Raw genomic sequence first — 14,127 nt, forward strand, 5'->3', positions numbered from 1 at the left:
CATTCCTATAATTACTCTTTAAAAGATTATTGAGGCTATTATTATACTGTACATTAAATTGCACTTAAGTCTTGCCCTGTTCTGTTTTGATTTTAAATTCAACCAGTGTTTTTAAATGTTCCTTTTGGGTTGTATTTTTTTGCCTTTTGATTTTTTCCTGTGTCGATATTTTTATTTTGTGTTGTTTTTTTACTTTTTTTCCCTGTGTGTGTTTTTTGTGTTTTAAGTGTGAAGTATTTTGTAATGTTGGCTTTGATAAGTGCTTCATAAATAAACCTTATTTATTTGTTTATTTATTTAATGAATGCCAGTGTATACAATTGTTTTGATTTGGGCTTAGAATATTTTCAAGATGTTGACTGGTTTTGTTATTCATTTAGAAAGAAGAGACACATTTATTTTGAACCCCTTTATTTTACATGGAAAAGACTACATACACAAATACAAATGAGCTAAAACTGTGCTACACATACAACAGTTAAAGAACAGTAAAGCAATATTGCTTGTTGACTAATAACTATAGTTATTAAGTTATTGTCTTGTACTTTTTAAAATTTTGTTTAAATATCATTATGTGAGTTAAACATGATACTATATATATATATATATATATATATATATATATATATATATATATATATATATATATATATATATATATATATATATATATATATATATATATTAACTGCTTCACTGCTTTAAGGAACTTTAACATCAACCAGGCCAGTAAAACAGATGAAAATACCATTTTGGCATAGTGACATTTTGTCAATGCATGCAATGCATACGCTCCCCCGAATATTAATAATAATAATCATTATAGTAAATACATCTGTATTATTGTACTGTATACTTATTATTATACTGTATAGCATTATATACAGTGCATGATCCTATGTTAACGGCCGGATAGAAGGCATACGTCACAGTACAATAAACGTGCAGCGTAAAACGATTACGTAATCCTGTTAAAATCGTCCACTGTGCACGAAAGAGCGTGACTGACACCTGGTGGCCACTGCTGTGTAAAGCAGGATGAAGACACTGTCACTTCTATGGTAGTGTACATACTGTCTTCACCAATCTCCACCCAAATACAGTGACACACAGCAGATTACACACATCCAATACACTGAAATACTACCTGTGCCCAGGTTATTTTTGATACTGGTTGGATGAATAATTTTTTTCCAGGAATAGGCATTACTTGAGCGTAACTCGTGAGAGGATAGGGCTACAAATGTGACATACTGCATGACATGCTGTTGATACTGTGTCCACAAGACATTTTGGGACCCTGGGTAAGTCCTGCCGGCCTTGTGAAGTTTGTGCTACAGCCTTAACTCTTACAGTGCATGTCATTTTCTCACCTGAATGCCAGTGGATCATGCGATCACTGACTTTTGTTAAAGGGTAAGTTGAACAAAATTGCGGCCATTATAGAGCTCATTGTTCATCCAGATAGTTTTGAAGCAGTTTGCCCAGGTTTTGAAATATCATGCATAGACCAAATACAATGTTGACTAGACTTGAGCGATATATTTACTTCACATTTTTATACAATTAGGGATTATCTCTACTATTTTTATACATGTATATCACTAATAATGCGAGATTATAATTAGATTTTTCCACATTTTACACAATGTTGCAATTAAGGACAACTGCATGGCAATAGACCTTTTCACAAGACATTTGACATGTCACCAGAGGAAAATCACAATTGTAAATATCTTAATAGTTCTGATTGATCAAATCCAGTTCACTGCCTCCATTTCAGCTTACCAGGTCACTTTAATACAACAGTCATCAGTAAGTTTATTCTTAATGCCCATCTGTTTCCTACCATGAGACATCAAGTGTCATTCATGAAAAGGTCTCTTGAAACTTTAAAGTGTCCCTATGACTCTGGGATCACTGCTGTTGAAGGAAATCAACAAGCAGACATGTTATATTGAGAATGTTTTTATTCAAAGTTTACTCCCCTTAGTGTTTCCAGTACACCGTACAACAGCATTATGTGAGCTGGGCAAGTGCAGTGGAGGGTGCTCGATGATGAAGAGTAGCATGTTGCCATGCCAACGACAACACTAGGGCGGGTGTGTCTTATACAGTGAAATTAGAACCACAACTTTTTCACCAAGTTTTTTTTCTTAGTTTTAAAACAAACAAAAAAATTCAAAAATAAAAAATCTGAAAAGGGATTTTACAGTAAAGGGAGGGGGGCAAAACTCCGACAACTTCCTGTCCACGTCTGGGGGTGAGAGAGAGAGGGGAAAATTCAGGTAACAGGTTAGAGGTCATCTTCTTCATCTGGGAGTGCTGTTTGTGATGCAACCTGGACAGTCGGAGAGAGAACAGATACATCTTTAGAGTCCCAGTGTAAATCAGTGCCCTGCTGAGTTTTACTTTTTTTTAAATATACAGCTCGGGTAAAGAAGCTGCTAGCTTAAAATAAACTACAGTCACCTAATCAAGACATTGCACCTGTATGGTTATACTCACTTGAAGCTCTTCTTCATACTTTGCAGCGAGGGACGGGTCCATTTGGACCTCTGGGGGAGCGAGGGCAGGCATTGCCACAAACTCCAGGTTGGGATCGCCGATCAACTTTCTTGCTAGCCACAGGAAAGGTTTCTCAAAGTTGTAGTTACTCTTGGCAGAAATGTCGTAGTACTGGGGACAGAGCATTTCAAAACGACAGTTCAGACCACGCTCCATATAACGCACAGGACGAACACTAAGACAATCATTTTGTGAGCACAGTTATTACCTGTAGGTTCTTCTTGCGGTGAAACACAATGCTCTTGGCTTTGACTTTCCTGTCTTTGATGTCCACCTTGTTGCCACAAAGGACGATGGGAATGTTCTCACAGACACGCACTAGGTCACGATGCCAGTTGGGCACGTTCTTATAGGTGACTCGAGAGGTGACGTCAAACATGATGATAGCACACTGAGCTGTGGAGGGGAGCAGGAAACGCTTAACACACCATTCACTTCAAATCTATAGAGACTGTGCAGACTTGATCATGGTTTGATAACTTGAACGGCATAAAAAGGTTTGTGAAGAGCACCTTGAATATAGTATCCGTCTCTCAGGCCTCCAAACTTCTCCTGACCAGCTGTGTCCCACACATTGTACTTGATCATTCCTCTATTGGTGTGGAACATCAGCGGGTGCACCTCTACTCCCAGAGTAGCTAGAATAACAAAGACAGAATATATGAAGGGTGGAAAATATGATCAAACTATTTTTTTGTTTTGCTTTGTTTTGTATTTGCAAACAAATGAGAATAATTAACATTAATTAGTACTTGCAGAATTGAAATCGCATTTTTTGTTGAAATTGCACAGCTCTCTATATTGCCTTTCTGAATTAGATCTTATCTACATTGGAGCAAATGTGGAGGAAGTAAAACCTCTGATCAGAATAGTCACTCTTACTCAAAATGGGGCTTACTTTGATCATGAATTAAGTAGAGAAAACAATTATGTCTGTATGTGTTAAATATTTTTTGATATCTATTTTAGCACCTTAGTTTTTGTTTTTAACCTACACTCCACACTCAGGGAGATGCTCTACTGTTACACTGTTTTATGCAATGACAAAATAGATTTTATTCTAAAGCAACTGCCCTTTTTCCTGGGGATCCCTCATTACTCGCTTGAGGACCATTTTTGGTCTCCAGACCACTGGTTGAGAACCACTGGAGAATCAAACTGTAAGCAGTGATCTTATAGAATTTTATAGACATTTATAAGCAAAAAGAACAATGATTTACCACCATAACACTGTAACCAAACAAGTTGTGGATGTCTTATTTTTCTCTATTGAAAAGCAGACTTGGCAGTGCTCTCTGGTGGACAAAATGTGTAATGGGGACAATGTTTGAAATGCTCTCAGACCTAGTTTGGCAAATCTCTGATGAAATGTATTATTTATGAGCTAAAATGCACACCACTACTGACAGATCAGAAAGCAGGGGGACTGAATAGGAGCCCACAGCTCACGTTTAATCTGGCCCATCTAATTGATGATTAACTTAACCTTATGGTTTAGTGCATATGATGAAGCATAATGGTTGGGATTTTAAGTCAGTGCAACGTTTCTAAGTATTTTTTTTTCTTTTTTGTCATTCAATTTGTAACATGGAGGCAACAGTTACTCACCGACATATTTCTTCTCAAACTCTCCTGTGATGTGCCTCTTCACAAAAGTCGTTTTCCCGGTGCCTCCATCCCCTACTAAGACCAACTGTAAGCAGGAGACAGCAGTTAGTTCAGACTGGTTGGTACTGGTTCGTCACATTAAACGTTAGCACAGCTAGCTACCCAAAGTATAATACTCTGCGCAACACATACTATAGCATTTAGGTGACATTACATATAACACACTTACCTTGAACACCGCCACCGGTATACACTGTGCCATTGAGTCCGCCATGGTTGCGATTTTTCTAAGTTAAACAAAACAAGGCGGGATGGTTAGCACGCTCTCCGTCATCATCCTGACTGCTAACTTAGACAATCAGCAATAAGACAGCGGTGTTAGCGATTACCTTATCTGGCATTAAATAACCAAAGTTACGGGGCTACGGTCACTGTTAACTGTTTATTTTGACGCAGTTTGGTAAACAGTTTTGCTGCACTGTCTGTTACCTAGCGATAACCAATTCTAGCGTTTTCCATACAAGCTAACGTTCCGACACGTTAACGTGTAGCCAACGTTACGTTATGTAAAAGTCTGTATAACTTCAAATCACAGTGTCTGTTTGGACAAATACGAAAAAAAAAACAAATAACGCAGCACACTGAATTTGAATCAAACTATGATAAACTAGCGTCTGTAACAGGATTTCAACGCAGGCGGTTGCAAGCTAGCTAACAGGCTAGTAACGCTAGTTTGAGTGCGCCACACGTCGCGCGACCGCACTTTTTCTTGTTCGACTGGAACAATCGTTGTCGGAGCAGCTAATGTGTTCCATGTAGCAGCCGGCTAACAACTTGAACAAAAACTTCACACGTCGAGCTGGTATCCAAGTTTGTTTTGGTCAACAGAGGCGAAAACATCTAATTGGAGAAATATTAGCGGGTCTCAAGAACAAAGCAGTGAAATGAGGGATAGCTCTGCCTGCTAACCTGTTAGCTAGCGCAGCATGGAAGCCATTCTTTTCACTGAGCTAACGGCTAACGTTAGCGCAAGAAAATCAATGGCGCAATGTAGTTCCCCCAGCCTAACATGGTTACACCCGCAACGCCGCATGGACACAAATCGTACCTTTAAAGTTTCCCCTTGTTTAAACTGACTTTCCTGATAAACACAAAGTTGAAATATAGGCTGGCCCGCTGTGAGAGAAGCATATAGAGACTCACCGGTGTCACTGCAAAGAGAGAAAAGAGCTAAATGGCTGCGTTCGCGGGAGATTCAGCGTGGACTATGAGTCAGTTTCCGCCCATATCACGTGATCACCGCAGCGGTAAAAACGCATTTGAGTTCAATAAATGCACCATGGTATTCACGGATCATGATTCAGCATGTCTTCCAGAGGCAGAGGTGGAAGAAGTATTCAGATCCTCCAATACCACCCTGTAAAAATACTCTGTTACAAGTAAACATTTCTGCATTCTAAAACAGTAGTAAAAGCAAATAAGTGTAATCAGATAGATGTACTTTAGGTATGAAAAGTAGATGTATCTAATAAAGAAAAATATTTTTTTAAAAGAAAACACCCAAAAAACTCAAACACTCAAATTATGAAAAAACGAAAGAAAGAAAAAAAATTTTTAAAAAATCGAAAAAGCATCCAAAATTTTAAATAAACTTGAGATTATTTAAAATAACAACACACACATACACACCAAAATTGGAAGAAAAAAAAACATTTAAAAATTACTTATTAAATTAATCAACTGATGATTAATCAGCTAATTGCTGCAGCTGTGCTTGTGTGTACTGTTTGTTAATTCGATTTAGAGCAAACATATTCTCTAAACTCTTCTTGTGTTTTTTATGCACAATTTTTAATCTGAATCTAAATGAAGTGAATTGACAAGAACAATATTTCCTTCTAAAAAGTAGTGGTGTAAAAGTATAAAGTCACATAAAAATAAAATACTCAAGTACAGGTTTCTTAAATACTATACTTAAGTATAGTACTTGAGTAAATGTACTTAGTTACATTCACCACTGTTTATAGTCTTAAAAAGACCCTTAAGTCTAGAAAACATGCTGAAATCTAACCCCTGTACACCCAACATCAGAGATAATAAAGTATAGTTTCACACCATACTGTTTGATTTATACATATGACAAACTAAAGGAAAATGCCACTGTTAGTTCTTATCATGTTAACTTAGGGACTGTATCTTATTTATGAGAGAGGAAGGGGTGGTGCAAACATACTGGAATGTCTTTATCTCTATTTCTCATCATCATCCGTCTTTTTTTCTGATTTGTTTTTGCATCTTATTTCTTGTTAAGTTTTACCTTATTTTTTAGCTGTCCTAAATTTTGGCATTACTATGTGGCTTCTCTTGTTATATTGCCCCTCAGTATTTTGCCTTTGCTTTGCTTTGTCAAAGCACTTTGTAAACTCTATTTTTAAAGGTGCTGTATAAATAAAGGTTTTATTATTATTATTATTATTATTATTATTATTATTATTATTATTATTATATAAAACTGATAAAAGCCAAAAATGCCCACATTTTTACAGCTGGATCCAAAGATTATTTTGCATTTTTGCTTGATAAATGACTTAACTAAATCAACTACTCAATAAGTCTACTCATTGTTTCAGCACCAGCTTTAATGCGACAGGTGAATGAATGGTTAGCGTTTTAAAACAGGATTTATTTCAGTATCTTCAGCAAAATTACATAAATACACTCTTTCAGAAATTCTTCTTTTCAGAAATGTCTTTATAAAAGCACATCTTACTTGATTAAATTAAGTGCAGCAGGAAACTTTGCATCACAGACTTTGCATAGACTATAGTGGTTACAGGCTATAAAATAAACATAAATAACATCCATCGTTACAACACAGAACGGATGATTACATTTGTGCGTGTTTATGTTTTTTCTCAATTCTGACAAAAACATCTCAGGCTGCAAGGCTTCGTTACTCATTTGTAACTCACTGGAATATATTTAAAGCTAAAAATATTATCTTTAATGCAAAGGAGGATTATATCATTTGCGTGTATGACACATCTTTGCTGGCTGTGTACAGATTTATCTGTACAAGTAGTCTGCCTTTATGTTGGCTGCTATCTCAGCCTCCCATAGGTCTCCATTGTTGAGAAGCTTCTCTTTGTTGTAGAGCAGCTCCTCATGGGTCTCTGTGGAAAATTCAAAGTTTGGACCCTGAGGGAGGAATCAAGGGAAAAAATACACATTAAACATCTATAGGTGGTTTAGTGCATATGATGAAGCATAACTGTATACAGATGGTATACAGTTTCATGTTCTACATATATTGTCTGAAGGTGGGTTGAGTGCATAATACCCCACATTAAATAAATAATCCTCCCCTTTGTGGGTCGGAAAGGAAGTCAGATGTTGTTGAATGTCATGATCTGAGAAGCACATTGTTTGAAGCACACTGAAGCCCACAGTGTCGTATACTTTCTGTTAGTGTTGGTATGCAAAGGAAATAAATACTGGGCATGCAAATGTGAAACTGATTTTATTTGCCCAAAGATTCCCTTGCACAAACCTCTTCCTTTTTAATGAAGGGATACCTTGTTGATTTTCAACCAGCTATGCATCATAACAATGTGAGTAGCAACAGTGTGAACAATGTGAGTAGTGTGTGTAAATGACCACTACTAACTTACCGCTATTTTACTAGCACCCAGCTCTCCCTGCTCATTTGCCAATCACAGACACAAAGAGTATATTATTGATACTTTTAAACGTAAACTAAAAACTTACCTTTTTTGTTTGGCTTCTATATAGTGTCACTATTTTATGGTTTATACTTAGTCTTTTTTATTTTTCAATCCATTTTTAAGATCTATTTTTGCTTTTTTTATATGTTGTTTTTGTTCATGTTTGTTGTTTCTTCAATCAAACTATAAAGCACTTTGAATTGCATTTGGTTTGTTTGAAAGGTGCTGTATAAATAAAATTTGACTGACTTATTGATTGATATAGAAGCGGATCTCTCAAACTCAGATCAAACAGTAAAACTAGGCAGTGCTGGTCAAATATGAACCAAGATTCAGTTTCTGTATTGCCTATTTCCTAAAATGTCTTCAGAAACATATTTTAGTGCACTGTTTAGCTGTAATATGAGAATTTATGAACAGGAAGTGGTGCAAAACTGTTCCTTGTGTTGTAAAAAGAAATGCTCAAAAATTAGATCAAGCAGAAATACAGTTCAACTTACTGTTTAACTGTGATACAAATTTGGTGCCAAATTTTTATCGCACAAAAAACTTGCATTACAACACCTACCTGCGAGAGCATTTACCGGTTCCATGCCAAACATTATGTTCTGGTGGTTTTAGGCTTTCTACCTCTTGAGCAATAGTGAATACCACAGCCATTTTCCCTGTTTTCTCTGATCGCGAAAGCACCAATTTCAAAACTTTTTGCATCTTTCTACTGCACAGACAGCCCTGTTTTACGAAACAACAACAACAAAGAAGCATCTTCCCAGCAGTGAAATACTTCTTTAAATATATATTTCAAGTAGCAGAAATACAGTTCTGCCAGTGCAAACAGCCACTTTGCTTCAGCTCCATAAAATCTAATATTCAGTTCACAGGACAAGATCATTCTTACCTCAACAATAGCATCAACAGGACAGGCTTCCTGGCAAAAGCCACAGTAGATGCATTTTGTCATATCAATGTCGTAGCGTGTAGTTCTCCGGCTGCCATCAGCTCGTGTCTCAGCTTCGATGGTAATAGCCTGAGTTCCACAGGGAGGAAAGGGAAGAGACAAAACCAAAGTCAGACGAGACAGACACATATTTCAGCATCGACTTAATCACAGTCTATGCAGCAGGTCTTATAAGATTAACTGAGTACAGACAGATAAAAATACTAGTCTGTAGAAATAAAATCAGAATAACATAAAGAATGTACTGTAGGTATAATTACAAAAGTGTGTAGCGTTCAAATATTAGAAAAATTAATTTGGAGACACACTTAAGACGATTTTCTTAACTTCTGTGCATTTTTCACCCCAAAAATACCCAGATGTATTGAGAGGCACAGATTGGTTTAACATGCTATTTGCTAAATTTTAATACCTCCTAGCATCCCTGCTGCCTAAAAAAACTGCAGGACACTTCAAAGTAAACAAGGTCATCCTATAATGAGGACAGCTGAGAATACACATCCACTAATAGAAAGTGAAGACAAAAATGATGAGAGTATAAGATATATGAGAGTACACCGAAGAACAGCTGATAATGTATGATAGTTCCTAAAAGTGTTCACCTGAGCGGGGCAGATGGCCTCACACAGCTTACAGGCGATGCAGCGCTCTTCTCCATTGGGATAGCGGCGGAGCGCGTGCTCTCCACGGAAGCGGGGCGACAGAGGGCCCTTCTCAAATGGATAGTTGATGGTGGCAGGTTCACGAAACAGGTAACTCATGGTCATTGCCAAACCTGGAGGAAGGTGTTAAAAAGAGATAAATGACTCACTTCATTATTCTATTTTTCATTAATAAAAAGGACCGAAACCACCAATGCATTAGTTTGTCTCTTGGTACATACAGACTTCCATTTCTGACCTCATTCAGTCATATATAATTCACAGCTTTGTTTTTTTAAAGTTTCTTATAATAAGTGCAAATACTTAATTTTATGTGGACTTTAATTAAGTTAGACAAATCATTGTTTTTCTTATTCAAGCACTGCAGGTAAATATAAACGTATGTAGTGTACACATAGTCCCATGCAGAGATAGGTTTTATGTAGGAATATGTTTATTAAAGTGAGGTCGGTTAACCTACGTTTTGCCTACAGGTAAGTGCAAAACATAAAGAAAATGACTATTAGGTTCAGTGATGGGTTTTAAGATTTATAACATCACAAATGTGGACTTGCATGCAGAAGAGCTTGACTCATATTGACAAAATTAAATTAAAAGATGGGTAAATACAATAAAAATAAAATGTTTGTGGTAATTAAGACCTCACAAATTCAAATTTAAGAGTATTTAATGACTTTCAAGGCCCAATATTCATAAAAAATAGACTTTTTAAGACTTTTTACAAGATGTATTACACACTGTATTTCCTCTTTATCAAGAACTACAATGTAAATACTATGAGGCTTTGACTTTACTGTGCCATCCTTGACATTTTGTGATTGTGTGTGATTTTATGTCAAAGTTAAATAAACTAAAAAGACTATTTTCAGCAACAAATTAATATATGTTTGGTGTGCTAGTGAGTATTTATAGCAAAGAAGGCTGGTGTATGTGGGATGGAACATGTCATGGTTTGACTCATTAGTATTTTGAATAATTTTTGGAGATCTATTAGCTTTATCAGGCTTTGACTACACAGACAATACATCTTAGTGGAAAATAAAAGTTGTTGGTTCAAGAAAAATGTAAAATAACACTAGGCCTTTAACCCTATACACGACATAAGTTATCTGCATAACAACCACTGTATATGTGACCTCTAAAGAGTTCGGTCCAGAGAAGGGTTGTGGCCGCCCGGTCGGTGATGGACTTCAGGTCTGTTGGCACTTCCTGCGCATTTACATACTCTACAAGAGCACGGAGGGAAAGAGGAGTGAATGTTTGGATCATGTCAAACACATGTGCTCAATTGCCATAAATGAGTAGCTCTTGGTTAGTAGCAGCACTTACTGTAGCCCTCTCGCTGCACACTGAGGCTGAATGGGCGAATGACACCAGGACCAAATGTGCCTGAAGATACACAGAAATGTGATGATATGAGCTCTCCTGTTGTGCTTACAGATAATACTGTTACAATAACACCTGCTTCAGTAGTACCTGGCTTTGAGTAGCAGTGGAGAAGACGCAGACTCAGTGTAGTAGACATCTGCGCAGAGAAAACAGTGCAAAGCATATTGAATTAGTTTAAACTATCGGAGTGAACTAAAAAATAAAGGAGGAAGTCAGGTAATTTGAGACAATTGGAACTTGTTATGTCTCTCTGCTACATTTCAATGAAAAAATATGCTGCTTGACAATACTACTTACTTACTTACTACTTAAAATACTTCAGTAACTGTGGACGTTCAATACATCAAGAACCCCTATTTCACTCCGATTACATGTTCAGGTTGGGGTCGCCAGATTAGCATTTTGCCAATTATCTGTATCAGCGTTTTATTTTAATGATTGCCAATAAAATTAATTTATGAAAAACTGTGTGTATTACGCTCAACCAACACCAGGAAAGGCAGTCTGCAATACGTGCAAAAAAAAAGTATCAGCATGTGAGGAAATTTTACTCTGGAAAACCTCAGGGAGCTATTTTTATTTATTCATTTTTTTAATTTAAATTTTCACTGAACTTTATAAAAAAGTTGCTGCGAATGTGGAACGTGGGAAAATATCATGCACTCAAATATCCAGATTTTTTGTTTGTTATTGATACAATGTTTATGAGAATAGATACAGTTTAATATCCTGACTGCTTGATAGCAGTGCTGTAATCTGTCCTCAGTGATATGCTGTTCCAACCTAACATATTCTCAGCATGTTACAGGGGCTGTGATGAATACAGATCCTAATGCTCTGACTGCATTAAAAAGTAAACTTTTTCAACTCAACTTTATGCATATGGTGAAGAGTTCTTTAGGACAGTTTTCCTCAAACTTAGATTTTTCCTCTCTCTCTCTTGTGTTTTCCTTTGTGCTATTCTCTTGAATGAATGCTTTTTCCCTCTGGAAAATTTTGATTTGTATTGAAAATGTTGAATGAGCTCTGTTGTCAAGGGATTTTCTGTTGTATGTGATCAGTGTTTCGTCTTGAATAAAATTAGTTTAAAAAACAACAATGTATCAAATTACTTAGAGCATTGGATTATATCCCAATATATCGTATCACAACTTGTGTCGCCAGATTCTTACACAACCCTACAGCAGTGTCAACATTAAAGAATTTTCACTGAAAGATAAAACAAAAAAAAAAAAGTAAAAATAGCCCAAATGATGTGGAAGCAGCTGGCCCCTGGGTATTTTCACATTATCAAATCTGGCCCCCATTCAGAAAATTTTGGGCACTCCTGCCCAATACAGTAAATACTGGAAACCTCCATTCATGCAACCCAAACAAAAGCTCCTCACTGAAATCAAGGGAGGGTGAGGAAGGAGGGGAGGCACCTGCATCCTCTATTTCAGTATTTTTATTTTTTTCATAAAACTTTATTAGTCAAAATAAAAAAATGCATACCACCCCAGGCATTAGCATGGAGGTTTTACTTTCATGGGCACAAACAAGTACACAACACATCCTCTAATCTGGCGCCCCAAATCCCTGCTGTTACATCAGCGGTGTGACACATTCAGGGCATGCCGGCACAATGGGAAAAATGGAAACAAGTCCAGTATATAGTTATTTTTACGGTTCGAGAGCATCCATGATTATTCAGAGATTGTTACCCATGCAGTCATGTCTTTAAACTAAATCAAATTTGAGTTTTAACATAACTTTAAGTGACACCAATTATTAACAATCTGTAGGAAATAAATAGCCTATTTTGATCAGCTGACTCGACTGTAGAAATGTTAAGCCTATATAACTGTGTGACGTTAGTGTCGATAACTGCGACGTTTGGCATCCAGGTTGTTACATGATCCTCAACCTTGCATCCTTAACGCTAAAAGTAACCTTTAGAAACCGTGTTTATGGTCTATGCGAAGACTTGAACGCCTCATTACAAAATTAAATAACGTTGCTCTGATTACATGACAACGCAGTGTCCTTAAACACGTTTTTTGGTTTAAACTTAGATTTATTCACAGGGTAGATATTTAGTAGGACCACATTGTGACCCCAGACTTGCAGATACAGTTAACTTCACTGTCATTATTTATGGTTAATTTAGACTAATTTGGAAATAGGCTATACAAATAACAACTCAATTACCTCAACGTGGTCTCTATATCCGAAAGCTTAAATTGCTGTAAACAGTAACCAAATCGACTTTAAGTTACAAGTATCTTTTTTCTAGACGTACCTTTGTCACAAGTTTGTGATGAGCAACAACCAAGCAGACAGCGGTCCCTGAACTGCGCACTTGTATTTGTGTTGCATTCGGGTGCTCCTCGTTTACTTCAACCTCTTGCCTCCGAGGAAGTCCTAAAGCAGAATCAGAAATACTTTATTGATTCCCCGAGGGAAATTGTGGTTTGTTACAGTCGCTCTGATATACAGAGAATTTTAAAAAAGTATTAAAAATCAAAAAATATTTTCTAAAAAAAAATGCGCATTATGTTTCAATTTCCTACCCGTATATGTCAAATATTTTAAAATGTAAAATATGTAGGCTATAATATAATACGTTGAGTATGTTACGTGTGTATAAATCTAAAAATCATATTATATGCGCAAAAATAGTATGCAAGGTTTTGAAAAATCAAAAGAAGTGTACATTACGCTGCAATTTAAAACCAGTATGCAAAATATAAAAAATATAAAACGTGTATAATATGCTGAGTGTGTAAAAACCTAAAAATGTGCCTTATGCTACACTACAATGCGCAAAACTAGTAAGTAGGGTTCAGAAATTTAAAAAAGTACATTCTGATACAATGTACAACACATTTTATATTTAGGTAGAAATAAGAAAAAGAAATATAAACAATATGTGCATGCGGAAAAGAGCCCGCGCGATTGCAACAGGCCGCGTGCACGGAAGCGCATGCGCACTTAGTTTGCAGTATTTCCTACAGCAAGCAAAGGCAGCACACATATCGCTCATACAAGAGGAAGCACTTTTAAGGACTTAATCTCGTCGAAACATATTCTACATTTGTCACCAACTCTGATGATGTCATGTTTGATGGCTCATGTCTGTGCAACTGTGTATCATGCCCATCATGTCAGCTAAAAATAAAAACTATAGTCCTAAAACAGTCCATATAAATTAAGGAAGTTAGTTTAGGGGGCAACA

At 36.5% G+C, this 14,127-nt stretch overlaps 2 protein-coding genes across 3 annotated transcripts; both read right to left on the minus strand.

The window, feature by feature from the left end:
* Positions 1-1,952: 1,952 nt before the first annotated feature.
* On the minus strand, positions 1,953-5,479 carry ran (RAN, member RAS oncogene family). The gene is made up of 7 exons (XM_042492737.2): positions 5,380-5,479; positions 4,406-4,463; positions 4,177-4,261; positions 3,081-3,206; positions 2,777-2,964; positions 2,509-2,679; positions 1,953-2,341 (listed from the first exon to the last, which is right to left on the minus strand). The coding sequence occupies exons 2-7, from the start codon at positions 4,448-4,450 to the stop codon at positions 2,297-2,299; spliced, it is 660 nt and encodes a 219-aa protein (XP_042348671.1). The 5' UTR covers positions 4,451-4,463; positions 5,380-5,479; the 3' UTR covers positions 1,953-2,296.
* A 1,359-nt stretch (positions 5,480-6,838) lies between these two features.
* ndufs8b (NADH:ubiquinone oxidoreductase core subunit S8b) lies at positions 6,839-13,313 on the minus strand. 2 transcript variants are annotated; one of them, XM_042492734.2, is made up of 7 exons: positions 13,192-13,313; positions 10,998-11,046; positions 10,851-10,910; positions 10,658-10,747; positions 9,462-9,634; positions 8,800-8,928; positions 6,839-7,374 (listed from the first exon to the last, which is right to left on the minus strand). In XM_042492734.2, exons 2-7 carry the CDS (start codon positions 11,044-11,046, stop codon positions 7,243-7,245), a joined length of 633 nt encoding a protein of 210 aa, XP_042348668.2. In that variant the 5' UTR covers positions 13,192-13,313; the 3' UTR covers positions 6,839-7,242. The 2 variants fall into 2 exon arrangements, with proteins under 2 accessions (XP_042348668.2, XP_087937160.1); XM_088081034.1 differs by lacking the exon at positions 13,192-13,313 and adding an exon at positions 13,101-13,146.
* Positions 13,314-14,127: the final 814 nt, after the last annotated feature.

The sequence above is a fragment of the Plectropomus leopardus genome, chromosome 8, assembly GCF_026936395.1.
Source record: "Plectropomus leopardus strain MGB_pleo_1.0 chromosome 8, ASM2693639v1, whole genome shotgun sequence".
In the NCBI taxonomy this organism is placed as follows: domain Eukaryota; kingdom Metazoa; phylum Chordata; class Actinopteri; order Perciformes; family Serranidae; genus Plectropomus; species Plectropomus leopardus.